The 16,865-nt window shown below is 42.0% G+C and overlaps 1 protein-coding gene across 3 annotated transcripts in view; it reads right to left on the bottom strand.

The window, feature by feature from the left end:
• Positions 1-1,161: 1,161 nt before the first annotated feature.
• The window catches only part of zgc:92242 (uncharacterized protein LOC436899 homolog), a 25,686-nt gene continuing 9,982 nt past the window's right edge, over positions 1,162-16,865 (bottom strand). For all 3 annotated transcript variants that reach the window (XM_017725753.2, XM_037542407.1, XM_017725754.2), the window contains 4 exons: positions 11,342-11,489; positions 10,194-10,284; positions 8,783-9,065; positions 1,162-1,888 (listed from right to left, as the gene is read on the bottom strand). In XM_017725753.2, the coding sequence (XP_017581242.1) occupies positions 1,728-1,888; positions 8,783-9,065; positions 10,194-10,284; positions 11,342-11,489 (683 nt within the window). In that variant the 3' untranslated portion in view covers positions 1,162-1,727. The remainder of the gene's footprint in view (positions 1,889-8,782; positions 9,066-10,193; positions 10,285-11,341; positions 11,490-16,865) is intronic.

The raw sequence follows: 16,865 nt of genomic DNA, 5'->3' as shown, positions 1-16,865 counted from the left end.
GTTCCCTGACTAAGCGTACTGAGATGTAGCCCTGAGGGTCCCACCACAGTGACGAGAGGGGAACTGCCCCAGTGACAGTTTTGTACTTTTATCTCTGAGAGTGTAGAAAAAAGTGAATGTACATTTAAGGTACAAAACTGGACCTTCAGGACAGGTGAGAGTACGTTTGAATGGTTTGTAATGCACTTGTGAAATATCCTTTCTTCCTAAACATGTAAGGTTTAACCCTCTTTTGCCATGTGGTCTCAGAGCAACACATTCATTTTCCTGACTTTTCAATAACCATATACATATATATATAAATCAAAGTTTGAGTAGGTCAATAAAAAGCATGTTTTTGGTCACACATCTCTTAGTGGGCACATTTTAACCTCTTTTTCAACATTCAGTATGACATATTTTGGCAGGAGAATTTGCAGAAATATGTTTGTTGTCTAGAAGCAACTTTGTGTGACAGAGGAACAGATTGAGCCAGTCACAAGTCAGGCCTCAACTTCAGGGAATATGGCTCCATTTAATTTTTCCCCATTGTTGCACAATGTTGCCTCAAGGCAACATACGCCAAAAAGACCCCTGCATACATTTTTTAATTTAATAATCAGGTCTGATAAAAATAAATCAAGGACTATTTTATGCAAGAAAAGTGAAAGAATGGCTCTCATAATGCAGCAGAGGGTTATCTAGTGCTCTTAAAACGTTTTTACATGGTCACAACTAATTTCCAAAATACTCCAAAAACTGCATTTTAAAAGGAAAAATAAAATAAGCCACATATGCTGTCAGAAGAAAAATTTATATCTTAATTTGTCATTTTTCTTTTTAATGTAATTTGAAAATATACTTGTGTCCGTTAACATTGTGTGTAAATTTCATGAAGAATGGACCAAAAGAAACTCTGGTTGCACTGACTTTCATTAAAAGTAAAGTAGTTTTTTCCTTCTCCTGTAAAGTGATTGATTTGGAGATGTGAGGCTTTCTTCCGACAGCAGAGATATGGTATAAAACATGTTCTCTCCTTGGGTGAGGGGTGGGGTTAGAGTAACTTTCTTGCAGGCCAAATTAAACATCCACCACAACTGTACCGATTTGGGAAGCCTTGTTCCACGTTATGACCCCCGCTCACGTTTATTCCTCACCCAGTCACACATTACACACAAAATATGCACTGAAATCCAGCAAAATTTTATTTCCATACACATTGTGATATTTACAAAAGCACATTCAATAATACAAAGAGTAGAAAACACTTTTGGTCTCTCTTCCCTTCAAGAGAACTCGTTGCGTTATAAAAACAAGACACAGGTACCGTATGTGAAAGCGTTAGCACAAAACTCAGTCCACTGGACAGTGGACGCCATAGCTTGTGAAAACCAAATTCAGGGAGGCATGCCAAGACATAAAAGTCATGGCTGTGTGTGTGCTGACCCTTTGGAGACGTAGTGCTGCAGTGCAGAGATTGAGAGGGTTTTGGCCGTATATACAGTTCATCTCTCTCACTTTCTTCCTCTCGCCGTGTGAATCTTTAGGCTTCTTGGGCTGATGTCTGTCTGTGTATCAGCTCAGGGTAGAATGCGAGGAGGAGGTCATTTCTCTGCTTTGTTCACCGAGGTTTATTTACAGGTACGTTAAATTAACCAGAGTCCACAGCTCAGATGCTTTGTGTGTGTGTGTGTTTATCTGATGGCGACAGAGGCCGGTAGATGAGCCGATTTGCTCCGTGTGCGTGTTTATCTGGCTGAAGCAGAGGTCAGCAGATGAGCAGGTTTGGTGGGGATGGGCGGTTTGGCACATGGTGAAGTGGTTTTGGCGTTAGGCGTGTTGAAGTTCTTCCTCAGCTGAGCCACACGGCCTCCATAAGAAGAACTGATTGACTGGTCGTTTGCGTTTCCTGTCCAGAGAGGAAAAAAGGAGACTCTCATTAGTAAAAGTGCAACAATGCATCATGGCACAATCTTCCTCATAGATGAGCGAGGTAAGCTGCGCTTCTTTAATTATGCCATCCAATGGGAATGATCGATCCATGCTCCGCCTCCAAATGCTTGCTTTGTAGAAACTGGTGCTAGGTTGGACAAGCTTTACTCCACTGTGTTGGGCTATGTTGCTGTAGCTAATTGAAAAATTACAGGCAGTGTGTTTACATGCACTTAATAATCCGATAACTGCAGAAAATCAGATTTCCGGTCACGTCATCTGTTCTTGTGCATGCACAGACTGAGAAATCTGAAAGAACTGAGGAATCTGATTACGGAGCTAAAATCCAGCTCTCTTTATCAGATTTCTAAATCAGATTTCTAGACAGGAGTACGGTGTTTACAAGACCTTTTGAATTATCAGATAACTGCAGAAATCTGATGAGTGCATGTAAACACTACATGCCCAGAGGATCTGCAAAGCAGTTCTCACAGAAAGAGTACCTTCTTAGATTTGCCACTATTTTTCCTTTAACGTTTTATTTAAAATCTCTGTAGACACGTGTGGGTTCACTAGAGGTTTTGGATAGTAAATAAAATGGCTATATTTGTGTTGTAGATGTACACAACGCAACGTTCACGTCTTCTGGGTTTCTCAAACACTAGAGGGCGCTCCCGAGTGAGTACAAACTGAATGGGTTATGATGAAGCATGAGTAGATTCATAGTTTATAAATGCTTAGAGGATATATGTAAAAAGGATACATTAATTTCCTGAACACTGAATAGCATAAAACATTTTAACACAGCTGTTATATCTTAAGAGCTTTAAAACATAACACTCGAGTTATAGGAGTTGTATGTTCAGGATGCCAGTGAGTGCGAACAGCCAGTGAGCTGCTCCGCTTGCCAACCAATCAGCCCTCGGTAACAGTAATGCTAGTCCAGCCTACAGGACAGCTTGTCCAACCTAACAACAATTACTACAAAAGAGCGCGTTTGTGGGCGGAGCATGGAGAGGTCAGTTAAACCAAAGGCCGCAACTGACCGACCAGCAACTGTATGTTCAGGGTTGTATGTTCTAGTCTCATTTGTAGGCTGTGAAGTAACATGAACAGTCATCGTTTTGCTTTTTTCAAATTTTGTTCCAAAAAATTTGACAAAAATAACCCGAACTCTGTATCGTGAACTGATCGAATCATGACCTGAGCGCATTGTTAGGCCTCTTGTCATTAGACATTCGAACAGGACATGGGGTTAACCTCCAGCTCAAGCAAACATTCAATCATCAGTCATGTAATGATAAGCTATTTTATTGGCTGTAAATCTCTCCTGCCTGTAGAAAGCTCTATGGACCCTGACACAGACCAGCTGGGAATTCAATATACACAGCTGTCTCTCCTCCGCTGCCTCTCTCCCTCTCTCCTTCTCTTTCTATCTCTCTCACACTCCACTTCTACCCACACAGGACAGATTTGGAGGTCACGGGAGAAGCAAAGGATAATCACAAAGCAGATAGTGAGGCAGCGAGCAAGGGTGGAAAAAGGAAGAGAATGAATGGAAAGTTTAGGAGAAGAAAGACGATTCGATATGAATGTGCTAAACGGGATGAGATATATGGTAAGGCTATAGGGCAACAGGCAAAGGCATTGGGAGAGAGAGAGCGAGAGAGAGCAAGAGAGAGACGGACAGTGCTGCAGAGACAGATGCTGTTCAGGCTCAGAGGAGCAGCCAGAAGAGTGAGATAGACCATATTTTTAGCTTCTCCCTGAGGGCTTAGAGCCTACAGCTAATTCTCTCTCTCTCTCTTTCCCTCTCTCTCTCTCTCTCCCTCTCTCCATCTCTCTCTAATCCTGACTCGACCCATGGATGGTCTATTTTCTCCCAAGTGACACGGTGCACCCTACTGCTACGTCTATACTTGCTTGCTTACCTCTTTCTTTTTTTCCCCCACATGCAGTGACTTTGTCTTGCTGTTTTCTTCTCGCTCTGTCCCTCTCTCTCTCTCTCTCTCTCTCTCTCTCCTGTCTGTGTCTCTCGCGCTCTCTCTCTCATGTCTCTGTATGTATCCCTCTCTCTCTCTCTCTTACTCTACTGTCTCTGCATCTCTCTTCTCTCTCTCTCTCTCTCTCCCCCTGTCTCTGTATCTCTCCGGTCTCCAGTCTCTGTATCTCTCGCTTTCTCTCCTGTCTCTGTATGTATCTCTCTCTCGTCTCTGCATCTCTCTCCATTCTCTGTATCTCTCCCTCTCGCGCTCTCTCTCTCTCCTGTCTGTGTCTCTCGCGCTCTCTCTCTCTCCTGTCTGTGTCTCTCGCGCTCTCCTGTCTGTGTCTCTCGCGCTCTCTCTCTCTCCTGTCTGTGTCTCTCGCGCTCTCCTGTCTGTGTCTCTCGCGCTCTCTCTCTCTCTCCTGTCTGTCTCTCGCGCTCTCTCTCTCTCCTGTCTGTCTCTCGCGCTCTCTCTCTCTCCTGTCTGTCTCTCGCGCTCTCTCTCTCTCCTGTCTGTCTCTCGCGCTCTCTCTCTCTCCTGTCTGTCTCTCGCGCTCTCTCTCTCTCCTGTCTGTCTCTCGCGCTCTCTCTCTCCTGTCTGTCTCTCGCGCTCCCTCTCTCTCCTGTCTGTCTCTCGCACTCTCTCTCTCTCTCCTGTCTGTGTCTCTCGCACTCTCTCTCTCCTGTCTCTGTATGCATCTCTCTCTCCCTCCCTCGCACCCTCTCCATCCCTCTTACTCTACTGTCTCTGCATCTCGCTCCTGTCTTTCTCCATATCTCTCTCTCCCCCTGTCTCTGTATCTCTCGCTTTCTCTCCTGTGTCTGTATGTATCTCTCTCTTCTGTCCCTCCTGTCTCTGTATCTCTGTCTCTCTTCTGTCTCTGCATCCCTCTTACTCTACTGTCTTTGCATCGCTCTCTTGTCTCTCTCCCTCTCTCCCTCTCTCTCTCCATCTCTCTCTCTCTATTGTCTCTGCATCTCTCTCCATTCTCTGCATCTCTCCCTCTCGCACTCTCTATCCACTCCATATCTCTCTCTATTGTCTCTGTATCCCTCGCTTTCTTTTACCTCTCACTCTCTCCTGTCTCTATCCCTCTCTCTCTCTCTCGCTCACTCATCTCTGTATACTCAGTCTCTCTCTCTCTTCCTCTCTGTATCTGTCCCTGTAGCTCTCGCTCTATGCATCTCGTATTCTGTCCCTCTGTCTCTGTATATCTCTCTCTCTCTCTCACCCATCACTCTCTCTCTGCCCTTTGATCTGTACTTCCTCTTAATGTCTCTGTCCATTCCCTGCAGCCGTGACCCTCTGACTGTGTTAGGCTGTCGCCATGGAGACCAGGGTTTAGCAGTGGGTGCAAGTCTGCCCTCTTTCTCTCTCCCTCTCTCTCTCCCTCCCTCTCCATCTTTCTTGCTGCAGAAGAGTCTTTTAATCTACGGCAGGTAAAACTGTACAAACTGACCAAAGTAAAACACCACTTCAGTGCACATGCTAGCGTAAATGAGCAAATAGGCTTTATCTACAGAGACTGGTACTGAATGGCACTTGGCCAGCATCCATCCAGTTCAAGGGCTTTGGATTCCTGAGCCGTTTCACCACTGACTGTTAGAGCTGAACCTTCTGGCTTCATTCAGAGTGCTAAAAAACCTGGATATATCATCATATTGCCAGACAATTTTTCACTTTGCATAATTAACACATGGCCATTTCTGTCACTGTTAAATTATTAAACAGGCAAAAAAGAAAGAAAATATTTTCAGAGTGAGTGCAGCCTCCTTAGGCCAAACCCACCAAACACATATGGGACCCTAGGCTGCATTCAAATAGACATCATTACAAACAGAGCTAAAATTTACTCAGCAGACCTACTCATCTAACTTGGAACCGACTGTCTGAGCTCTATTAATAGAATCACTGTCTACAGTGCAGCAGACTAGTAGTACAGGATGTGGGCCAGTTATACCAACTAAGGCTGAGTGATACAATATAATTTCGCAATACAGTTCTCGGAGCATATTCTAGATAAAATAATCGTGACCAGCTACACGCTTCATTAAAAACAAACTTTAAGCAGCGGACACTCTTAAAAACATGGTCTCTAGTTAAAGCTTATCACTGCTGTCAGAAAAAGCTCATATCTCCAAATTGGTAACTTTACAGGAGAAGGAAAAAAAAAAGACTTCACTTTTGAGTTAGTGGACCTTGAATTTTTCCAAAGTACATTTAGGCCATTTCTGTTGTAAAGAGCAACATTCAAATTATGTCAAAAACTGAAAAATGGGTGTCCAATTTTATCCACAAGGGGCCAAAGTGGCTACAGGTTTCTGCAATCGCTCAATATCGCTGTTGGAACAAAAGAAGGAAAAAACATACTTCATTTTTAATGAAAGTCAATGAACCAGACTTTGCTCCTCAAGTCGTCTTTGGCCGTTTCTTTTGCTCCACTCATCATGTAATTTACACACAATGTAAAAAAAACAACAGGCATTTTCAGAAAAAACGACAAAAACAGAGATACAAGGTTTTTTTCTGACAGCAGCGAAATGATTTTATATAGTATCATGAACACTCAAAGAAACTTCCATGATTCTATGGTTGTTTGCATGGCGTAATGGTTCTTCAGATTGATGGAGAACATGCTGTAGATGGTTCTATATATAACCTTTCTGAAAAGGGTTGTATATAGCCCCAAAAAGGGTTCTGCTATGTAGAACCATTGTCTTCACTGAAGCACCCTTGTGGAGCCCTGTATGGAGTGTGTAGATATGGTTTGATCCTACTGTCAGGAGTTGATCTGCATAAATGATCCTGGAAGTACGGATTAACAGGAACCTCGGTGGTAAATGTGTTTGTGTCAAACGCTATAGGAATACAGCCAATCACCCAAACACTAGTACTAACCAGACTCTGAGGCTAGGTGGTTATGATGAACAACAAATCCTGTTTCCCTCCTTTCTTAGCATGCTGTCAAAACACGTACATAAGACAGTGACATACACCGAAAGCCAACCGGTGCATAAACACTGATGAATAATGGCCAAACTTGCTTAAAATGCTATAAAGCTTTGTCAGTTTTAGATAAACTTACTGTACATACAGTGCTGTGATCTGTATCTCTCTGCATAGAGATCTATTAAGTTTTACATGATGTGGCAGGGAGATCTATACAACCTATAAATCAGCCTGCCTGAATGTAAATTAGTATCATCTAGTTGGTTTGGACTCATGAGCTATCCAAGCACACATGATCTGCAGGTCCGTCAAGGAGGTATGATGACAATAACGGCATGGCAATATCAATAACGCAACTTAGTAGGACACTGGGCTCCATATAACGTCACTACACAAATACTGCACATCCTCTCACTCAGTACAGACACTCATTTCAATATCTGTGCATGTGCACTACCCATAAGGCCCTTTAAAGTCTTTAAAAACATAACAGCAATCAATCTGGCTGTCCCCAGATCACAGAATGCACCGAACATTAATATTTCATAGTTAATCATCTCTGCACAATCGATCTCTCCTCTGGTTAAATGTGCTTGCAAAACAGCTTGAGTCGTAACATCAAATGGTCAACAAGCCCTCATGTCGTTTCTTCATCTTAGGCCAATGCAATCATGCCTTGAGACTTAAATGAACAATAAACAACCACGATTCAGAACAAAGTCGTTCATGTGAAATGCCACTTTCTCGCTGAGTCGGAATAGTTAACGGTGGTGGCGAGAGGAGCCAGACGTCCGAAGCTTTGAATGCCTTTAATAGCGAGTCATCACATGGCATGGTTGTGATTATGTTCCCTGATGCCGGAGACATTGAAAGAAGAGTTACAGTTGAAGACGAGGTACATGCAGGGCTTTGTACAGCATACTAGTAACTAATGATTTCCTTTTTCCAGATTTAAATGTTATTTAACCACAATTAACATCACGTACGATAACTCAGAAGACCCACTGTGGACCCTGGGTCCTGTCACCACTGTAAAGAAATCAGTCTCATAATTTTCTCTACAATTTATCTTTTCACATCTAACAATTGAACTATGCAGAGATTCTGAAAAGTCAGTGGCAAGAGATGAGCACATAGCCTGAATCAAGTATGTACTGTAACTAGCATATCGCTGTGTTTGGAAGGAATCGCCAAAATTGTAACTTTACAGTAGAAGGAAAAAACCTACTTCGCTTTCATGCAAGTCAATGGAACCAGACATTGTTCCCAAGTCATTTTGGGCCGTGTCTTTTGGTCCATTCTTGGTGAAATTTCCACACAATATAAAGGCCAGCAAATATGTTCAAATTATGTAAAAAAAAGAAAAACAACAAAAATGAAGATACAAGGTTTTCTTCCAACACAGCGACGTATTAAGTGTTCTTTTCATTACATATTCCAAACTAGTATGTGTTTTGGCACCATGACATATCCAATAAAGTATATTTGACCTGTTTTTCCAGCCTAATTTAGAAGTATAGATAATATAGTCATAGTATTGAATGAAATTTCACATTACATTTTTAGAGCCTGGGAGAAAAACCCATCAATGGAGTGGAGCTCCATCCAAATAGGGCTGTGTAGAGCAGCGTTTCCCAGGTGAGATGCACTTTACATCTTAGCATTTCTCCTGCTCACATATGTATTCTTCAAACTGTCAAACGATCAGTTCCTTCATGAGGTTGAGCTAACAGAGCTAGACTGAAGGCACCATGATGTGCAGAGATCTGTTTATCTGATATATTATGTATAGCAGGAGTGAAACAGGTTCTCAGTTTTAAAGGGCAGCTTCTGCTCTAAGAACTCCAATGCCACTAAACATTCACTAGATGGCACTCATGCACAACACATATCCTCATCTACAGCAGCACCTCTCATCCCAGACTGCTCCGACTTACCCTTCTCTTCTGTGGATGTGTCCTGTGGGCAGGGCTCAGTTTTGACAGACCGCTGCTCCGTGGCGTTTCTCTGCAAATTAAGCTGATTCAGTCTCTCTATCATAGACATGTCTCTGTCTGTCCTGTGGGGTTGGGAATTAGCCAGATCGCTGTTATGGTTGGTCACAGAATTCGAGGAGTCTGAATTGTTCTCTGGGTCCTTTTGGTCATCTAGAGAATCGGAATCACTGTCCTGTTTCCGGATGTTTGGGACACTGCCTGAGCTTTTCATCTCCACTGCCTTCTGTAAATATAACAGCACAAAAGCACCGAAATAAGATGAGCTCTAACACTTGGCACAAACAGACTGCTGCACAGCTGGAATACTGACCTTAGTTTAGCTAGGATTACTTGATTAATGCAGATTATTTAAATATGCATGGCTGTTGTAGGAACAAAACCTTGCATCTCCATTTTTGACGTTTTTCAGTTTTTGAGATAATTTGAAAATACCTGTTGCCCTTTACATTGTGTGTAAATTTCATGATGGATGGATCAAAAGAAATGACCCAAAATGACTTGGAAAAACGTTTGGTTCCACTGAATTACATTAAAAGTAAGTACGTTTTTTCCTTCTCCTGTAAAGTTACGATTTTGGAGATACAAGGTTTTCCTCCAACAACAGTGATATATAAATAAAAGACAGAGAGAGAAAACACACTTCTGTACATTTTAATGCACAATTAGTTTTTGTTTACTGATACACTGGGAACAATTAAAACGTAAAATGTGACCTGCACGTTTTATATTTACTGTTATTTTTTCCCCTCAACAAATTAAACTCAGCTAATAAATAAAAATTCTGCACTACAATTTGTACAAAAAAAGCCACATACTTAAAAAAGATGGTTCTTCAGGTTGATGGAAAATGTGTTACTTATGGTTCTATATAGAACCCATTTGAAAAGTGTTCTATAGCACCAAAAAGGCTTCTTTTTTATTACAAGCTTGACAACAGAAAAACCCATTTTTATGCGATATAGAACTATTTTTTTTAAAAAAGGTTCTATGTAGAACCATAAGTCACACATTTTCCAACAACCTGAAGAACCTTTCATGATGCAAAGAATCATTTAATCGTGCAAACGGTTCTTTGAGTGTCCTTTTTTTAAACAGGTTTTCTAGTTCAGTCTTCTCCAGTAAGATATATGAAGTATTTTGGAATTTTTACAGTTTTTTTCCGGTGGGTATTTTGCAATTGAATCCACCTTTTAGTTGTTCATAACTGATTAATCATTAAACCAGTAAGTTACTCACCCTATAATAACTAGTACTGACAGCTCAACTTCAGTTCATACCATCCGTGTACGCTCAAATGAATGCAGGCACACTGACTCTACACAAACACATTGATTGACTCAGTCATACTTACTTTGAGCAGCAGCTCTATGCCAGGTTTAGTGCTGGCCTGCTGGGCCGGTCTGCTGGCCAGGCTGCTTTTGAGAGGCTCTGTAGCCTGTGATCTGTTCAGAGAGGCAACAGAAAACAATGTTTTATTCACTCACTCATACAAGTCACTGCAGTGGCTCCCTAATCACTGAAAGTTCTTTCTGTGGTCATTTTACATTTACATTTATGGCATTTGGCTGACGCTCTTATCCAGAGCAACTTACAAATGGATCATTTTACACAGGTAGGCCAAGGTGGTGTTAGGAGTCTTGCCCAAGGACCCTTATTGGTATAGTGTAGGGTGTTTACCCAGGTGGGGGATTGAACCCCAGGCTACAGTGTAGAAGGCAGAGGTGTTGACCACTACACTATCCCAACCACCCATTTTGAAACTTGCATGTTGCTTTTCAGGATCTGCTGCAGCAAACTGCCTTCATACACGGTCACTTTCCTCGTTCCCATTCACAGTTTCTATAAGCCACACTTGAAGCGCCACTCAGTCCTCTCCGCAAACTTAAGACTCACATGCTGTCCATCCTGCTGAGTAGGTTTATCCTGTTCAAGCCAATGGTTTGACTGAAAATCTAATTCACCTCACCCTAAACGTTTTCACACAGCCAGGCTAGGCTAACGTCTGTGGCTTTCTTTAGTTTAGTACTGCAGCTGCAAGTTTATTGCTAATAGTTTAGCATACTGCTAACCACGTTCGCTAATTCAAGCCCCATTTTCCCTCAAACTGCGTCAGATTACTACATTAGCAGTGCAGTTCCCGTGCAAAACTAAAGAAGTAAACCGGGTGAAAACCGTTGTTTTGTTTGAGGAACCTGGTGTAAATTCGATTCTGGTGTGCGGTTTAATTGGATTTAGTATGAAATGTTGGACACAAATCACTGAACTGACACTGACGGTTTTGGCTTCTCACTAGCTTCTTTCTGGAGTTGTCCATTCCACCTTAAGAGATGTGGGAGTTACATTCTGACAGCTGCAACATTTAAGGTGGAAAGAAAAAGCGCTAGCTTAGTGGACATAATGCCTCCCTCCCTACTAAAACCAGTGCCTGGCTGTCCAGTGGTATACGTGTACTTGTGTTACTGTGTAAGAGAAGCTGTGCACCAATGAGGTCTACAGTACCTGTTGGCTTTGCTGGAGTTGGTCCTGTTTTGCTCCCTGAGTTCAGACAGGATGTGCTTGGGGGACTTGGTCTCCTCCATCTCTCCAATAACACACACATGCACATCTCCATCTCGTCCCAGGAGCCAGCTTACACTCTTGCAGGGCCCTGTGGAGAGGAAAAAAACTACTTCACAAACCTGCTTCCATCAGATCAGCAGGTACTGACTACTCAGGTATAAGCAGTGCTGTCATATAGACATATGACATTTTAGCATTATTTTGATATTACATTGTCACAATATGCTTTTCTGAACATATTCTGGATATCACCAGGACTAAACTCACTTTCAGATGCACGTTTGATTACAAAGAGGGTATCATTAATCCTGTTTGACTGGATTCAGTGAAGCACAGTGTGAAATGCTGAGAGGTCACTGTATTCATCGTTTTTGACAGTATTTTTAAAACGTGGCACTACTTTGTTTGTTGCAACGCATCATACCACAAAAAATTCATTTTCAAAGTATTGTAATAATACATTTTCCCATTGTGCCCACCTCTAGGCATAAGCACACTACTGCATACTGAACCATTTCAGAAGTTTCACAAGTTTCTCGTCTGTATTTTGAAGCGTTTCTTTCTTGTTCATGTGACAAAATGTTGATGCCTCTTGTTCTGGGAATAAATCCAGATTTCTATTCAGAAACGCACAAGTGAGATCAGGTACACCTTCGGAATACACCAATACAATAACACACAGTGAAATCATTTCACCACATTTATTAATTTGACTGTATCAATCCTACTGTGTTTATTTAGAGCACTAAACTACAATTTAAATGCAAATGAAATTCTTTATAGTTCATATAACCACATTGTACACCAGCAGTGTAGACACTGGCTGCTTCTTGTTAAGGAGTTTGTTCCTTCTTTACTGCGGTAACAGCCTCAGCTCTTCTGGGAAGGCTTTACACTAGATGTATGAGCATTGTTGTGAGGATTTGACTGCATTCAGCCATGAGAACATTAGTGAGGTCAGGTACATCCCAAAGGTATCAGATGGAGCTCCATCACTCAGTTCGACTGTGGGGTGGTGCTGGGGGTTAATACCCCTCTAGCCAATGACTGGCGTAGGGTATAAAGACTAGCTCAGGCTTTCGAATAAGAAAGGGTGTCCGAATACTTTTGGTCATGTAGTGTATGTAAACATGTCATCATACATCATTAGAATCATTACCATGTGAAACTGTGATTATCGTTGGATTTTATGTTGTGGAATATCATCAAATGCAGTGACCATAACATCCCTAACCTCATTATCTCTCTCTCGCTCTCTCTCGCTCTCTCTCGCTCTCTCTCGCTCAAACTGGCTACCTTTACCCTCCAATAAAGGTGTGTAATCAACACGTTCCTTCTCACTGGTTCTCACACGATCCTTCTCAACATTCCAGTATTATGTAAGCATATCAAATTCAACAAAAAAAAAAGTGACCTCAGCATCTTTAAGCATATTATGCGACGAATGCTTGTTAAAATGTCTGTTCTTACATAACAGACCTCTTAAGAATGTTTTACTGGAACATCAGGGACAGTAGGACAACCTCGGGCTGTGCAATAAAACCTAGAACCACATTCCGTCCGTCACGCTGGAGGATAAATAGGGTCCGATAGGAGGAGTGCAGGCTTGGAGGAGCTCCATTAGAGAGGCGGGCAAGCAAAAGGAAGCTTTAAGGGCGCTCAGCATTCACGTCAGGGAAAATTCAGTGCACCAGAGAGTGTGGCGAAAGCAACAGGGCCAGGAGGAGCGTTGTGTTAGAAACAGGTTCTCCAGGTCGGCCAGGCAAACCAGACTGAGAGTGGCAGACAGACAAAAAGATAAGGACAGACAGCCACCGAGGATCGAATAACAGCACAGATTCAGGGGTGTAAGAAGAGACGAGGCATTACACAATGTGCCAAAGCGTTAGTGCTATTCAATCATCAGCTCCCTACTCTGATTAATTACACACACGGCCCCTTTTTGTGTTATTATTTTAAACACAGCGTATCTCCGTTTTCAACGTTTCTGCATAATTTACTGGTTGAGATGTAAAGTCATTCAGGGTGGTTTAAACTAAAATGATTTGTTGATGAGAAACTGACTTAGATTTCTTTACAGTGGTGGTGATAGGAACCAGGGGTCACAATGTCTGCAACACAAATATAGCTACTTTATTTACTATCCAAAAATCTATGCGTCTTCTCATCTATTAAATGCAATGTTGATGGTAAGCAGTGAAAAATCTGGGGGAAAAAAACACAAATAGCTCTTAAAAAGAGATTTAGGCCAACATGTTCTCTCAAAACTACTGTAAAACAAAGCCTCACACAGCGCATTGATAATTACAGAGATTAAAATGTTTCAGTGGTCCACCTTTTAGAGGCATCAAACTGTTCAGACATCTGGTTCCCATCACCACCACTGTGAACAGTTCTCACTAGGTATCTCTAGAGCAGAGCATTGCTCATCAAATCATTGCTGCATCACTGTTATTGCACATTTGCACTGTCCATTTTGCACTATTGCTACTATTTGCACTTCTGGTAGGAGCCAACTCCATTTCGTTGCCTTGTACTTGTACTGAGCAATGACAGAGTGGAATCTATCTTTGCAAGATTAATCTTTGCATTGTGAAAGCGTTCTTCAGATTGATGGTAGATGGTTCTATATAGCACCAAAATGTGGTGTCCTATTATTACAAGCTTGATACATCATGAGATTGTTTAAAGAATATTATAAGATTCAATAAATCACTTCTAGAACTTTTTCTTTGTTTCAAGCACTTTAATCTAGAGGGATTGTCTTATTTAGCTGGCAGATCATTTGTCCGAATGACTCTTATACATGGGCATCTTTGGTGAAGATGCTTCAGTTAAAACATGTAAAGATATATTAAAAAATAAAAAAGAATATATAATATATAAACACTGAAACGGCGTCGGTATCGCCTGGTTCCTGACATTTCAGTACTGATATAAGAAAAACTGATATTGCACCTTCCCTATTTTGAACCTCTCTGTTCAGAGACGGCGGGCATCGTTCCCTTATACAAATTCTTAACAATCCATCCTTATCAGTAAAGGTGACAATAGGAAAATAAGTTCCATTGTGGCTTGTGTTGCAGGCATCTAGCCCTTTCATGAATTTCATAGGCCTCTTAGTTATCATTCAGCATCAGCAGATTGCTGATTTTCACATTCCTGAGAAGTACGATGCAAATATCTGTTCTCACATCTACACCACTACTCTCACATCACAAGTGTGCTGCTACGGGCGTGAGCTACAAAACATGAGAACCTGGAAGTGCTGGGAGCTCACGCACAGCAACAAGACACAGTCCTCAAAGTGCAATGGACAGAAAAGACAAGACATGCAAACAGTTTCCAAAACACCAATGCAAATCTTCAGGCTGAGCAGGCAAATCAGCGAGGCAAAAATAAAGCACATTCAAAATGTGAAAACAAATACACGAAAACACAAATGGCATCAGATGAGATCGAATGTAAAGCCACTGGAAACCAACATAAAGCTTAGAATGTCATGCTACACGTTTGGGACACTTGCTGACCAATCAGCCTCTTCTTGCCAGATATCTACAGGTGTGGACTACTGACCTATTTATGACATCAAGTCTGATTTCAGGCAGTTTGTCCATGTACATGGTCCGGCTCGGGTTTGTTTTGATTAGTTTTATGTAGAGAAATATGCTCAAGTACTCTTTTCCTCTAGTTTAGTCCATAAATCATGATAACCGTCTTGCTAACTGTTCAACACAGACAAAATCAAAAGAAATCTTGCTAAAGTGGAGACATTTTGAAAGGGATGTTACATGAGACAATTCCCACTGATCCTGTGAAGTGCAGAGCTTTCAAAAGTCTTCTGAACTACCATAGCAGGAGGATTAGCACGTCCTGCAGCGCTGCGCTGATGCATGGCAGTGGATGCAGCCCTTCCATAGCAGAGGGAGCATTTTGGGTCTCATACCGCTAAACATGGGCACGTTTGAGCCGGCCTGGTCTGCTCGGATTCAGCCTGGACTACAGTTTCATGCCAGGAGAAACTTCTAAATGGGGTTCCATTACATGGTCAGTTCCAGTCCAGTAGTGATGGTTTTTCTGAAACATTCTACAGGGTCACGTTTACATGTAGCCTAGTAATCAATTAATAATCTGACAAAGCTCAATCAGAAGAGAATACATCCATGTACACACCTCAATCTGAAATAGCCTGAATGACTGAGGCCATTTGGAATATAATTCCTATCTGATTGAACGAGGTGGGTAATCCTGTAAATAATCTGTTAAATAGAAGAATAAACGCCTGTATCCGATTACATTCCCAGTCGGAAAGTCCGTTCTGCATGTGCGTCACGTCCTAGTGAAGGTTTATACCGTTCAACATGGCGGAGCGGAAACTGGTCTGCAGAGGAGACGAAGTTCATGCTCTGATCTTTAAAAGACGGCGGTGGGACGGACGTCCAGCTCATGTGTCTCAGAGCACGACGTCTTCCTCTCGGCCTTCTTTAATAAGGACATGTGAAGGACGTTTTCCTGAGTCTGACATCATTTTAGAGCAGTTAAAAACACAATCACTGCTCACTGCTGCTCATCTCACTCTATACAGACACAAGCGCGCCAACTGGAAACTCATTGAATTTCACTCATGAACATGACGTAATTATACTGTCCATGTATAGAACAGAGACCTTAAAGTAAAATAAGTGCTTCTTAGCCTATTCATGCATGCCATTTAACTGCTGTCGTGAATTTGTCCCAGAAATTGAAACCAAAAAATTGGGCCAAAAATGGGTCGTAATGCCTGAGAAGTCGAACAATAAATCTCTGTCGCTTGCTCTCTCGATCCTCTCTCAAATGATATGGGGAGGGGGGCTCCATAAAGGCTCCAGGTTTTAATGTTAGTTGTCAATTATAGACAATTTGTCAATTAAGACACATCAGTATTTCTGTATACAGAGGCAAAAGAGGCACAAATCATTCTGATTAGAGTAAACCGATGAGAACCGTTTCAAAAACCTTTGTTTAAAAAATGTGTATATCAAAGCGTCGGAGACGGTCTCGCTCGTTTCTGCCGTCACTGTAACTCAGCGTTTTCTGTACACTGGGCTGAAGAACACACTAGACTGGTCTTGCTGACGTTGTGCTCTGCTGTTCTGTTTGGTATTGATGTTTTCCTCTTGGCGTTGTGCTTCGTCACGATGTTTGGGATCATTTTTTCTGCACGGTTTCATGTTCTCTGTTTTGTGTTGCCACTGTTAATCAGTCACGTTGTTGCGTGCAGGCCAGTCACCACCTATTTAGCATAGGTAAATACATAACATAGCGTAGCACGTATATACATAACAGCATGTGAACGCCAAATCGTGGCAGCCATAAGGCAGCTGTGTGTACACATGAATGAGTGTTCACGGCTGTGCGTTGTGGGCCGAGTTAAAGGGTTCAGATGTACGCGAGTCTGTAGGAGAAGGGTGTCTGCGGCAAAAGC

The sequence above is a fragment of the Pygocentrus nattereri genome, chromosome 11 (genome assembly GCF_015220715.1).
Source record: "Pygocentrus nattereri isolate fPygNat1 chromosome 11, fPygNat1.pri, whole genome shotgun sequence".
Lineage (NCBI taxonomy): Eukaryota > Metazoa > Chordata > Actinopteri > Characiformes > Serrasalmidae > Pygocentrus > Pygocentrus nattereri.
The sequence above is the reverse complement of the archived record's forward strand: the minus strand, read 5'-3'. Positions and strand labels throughout refer to the sequence as shown.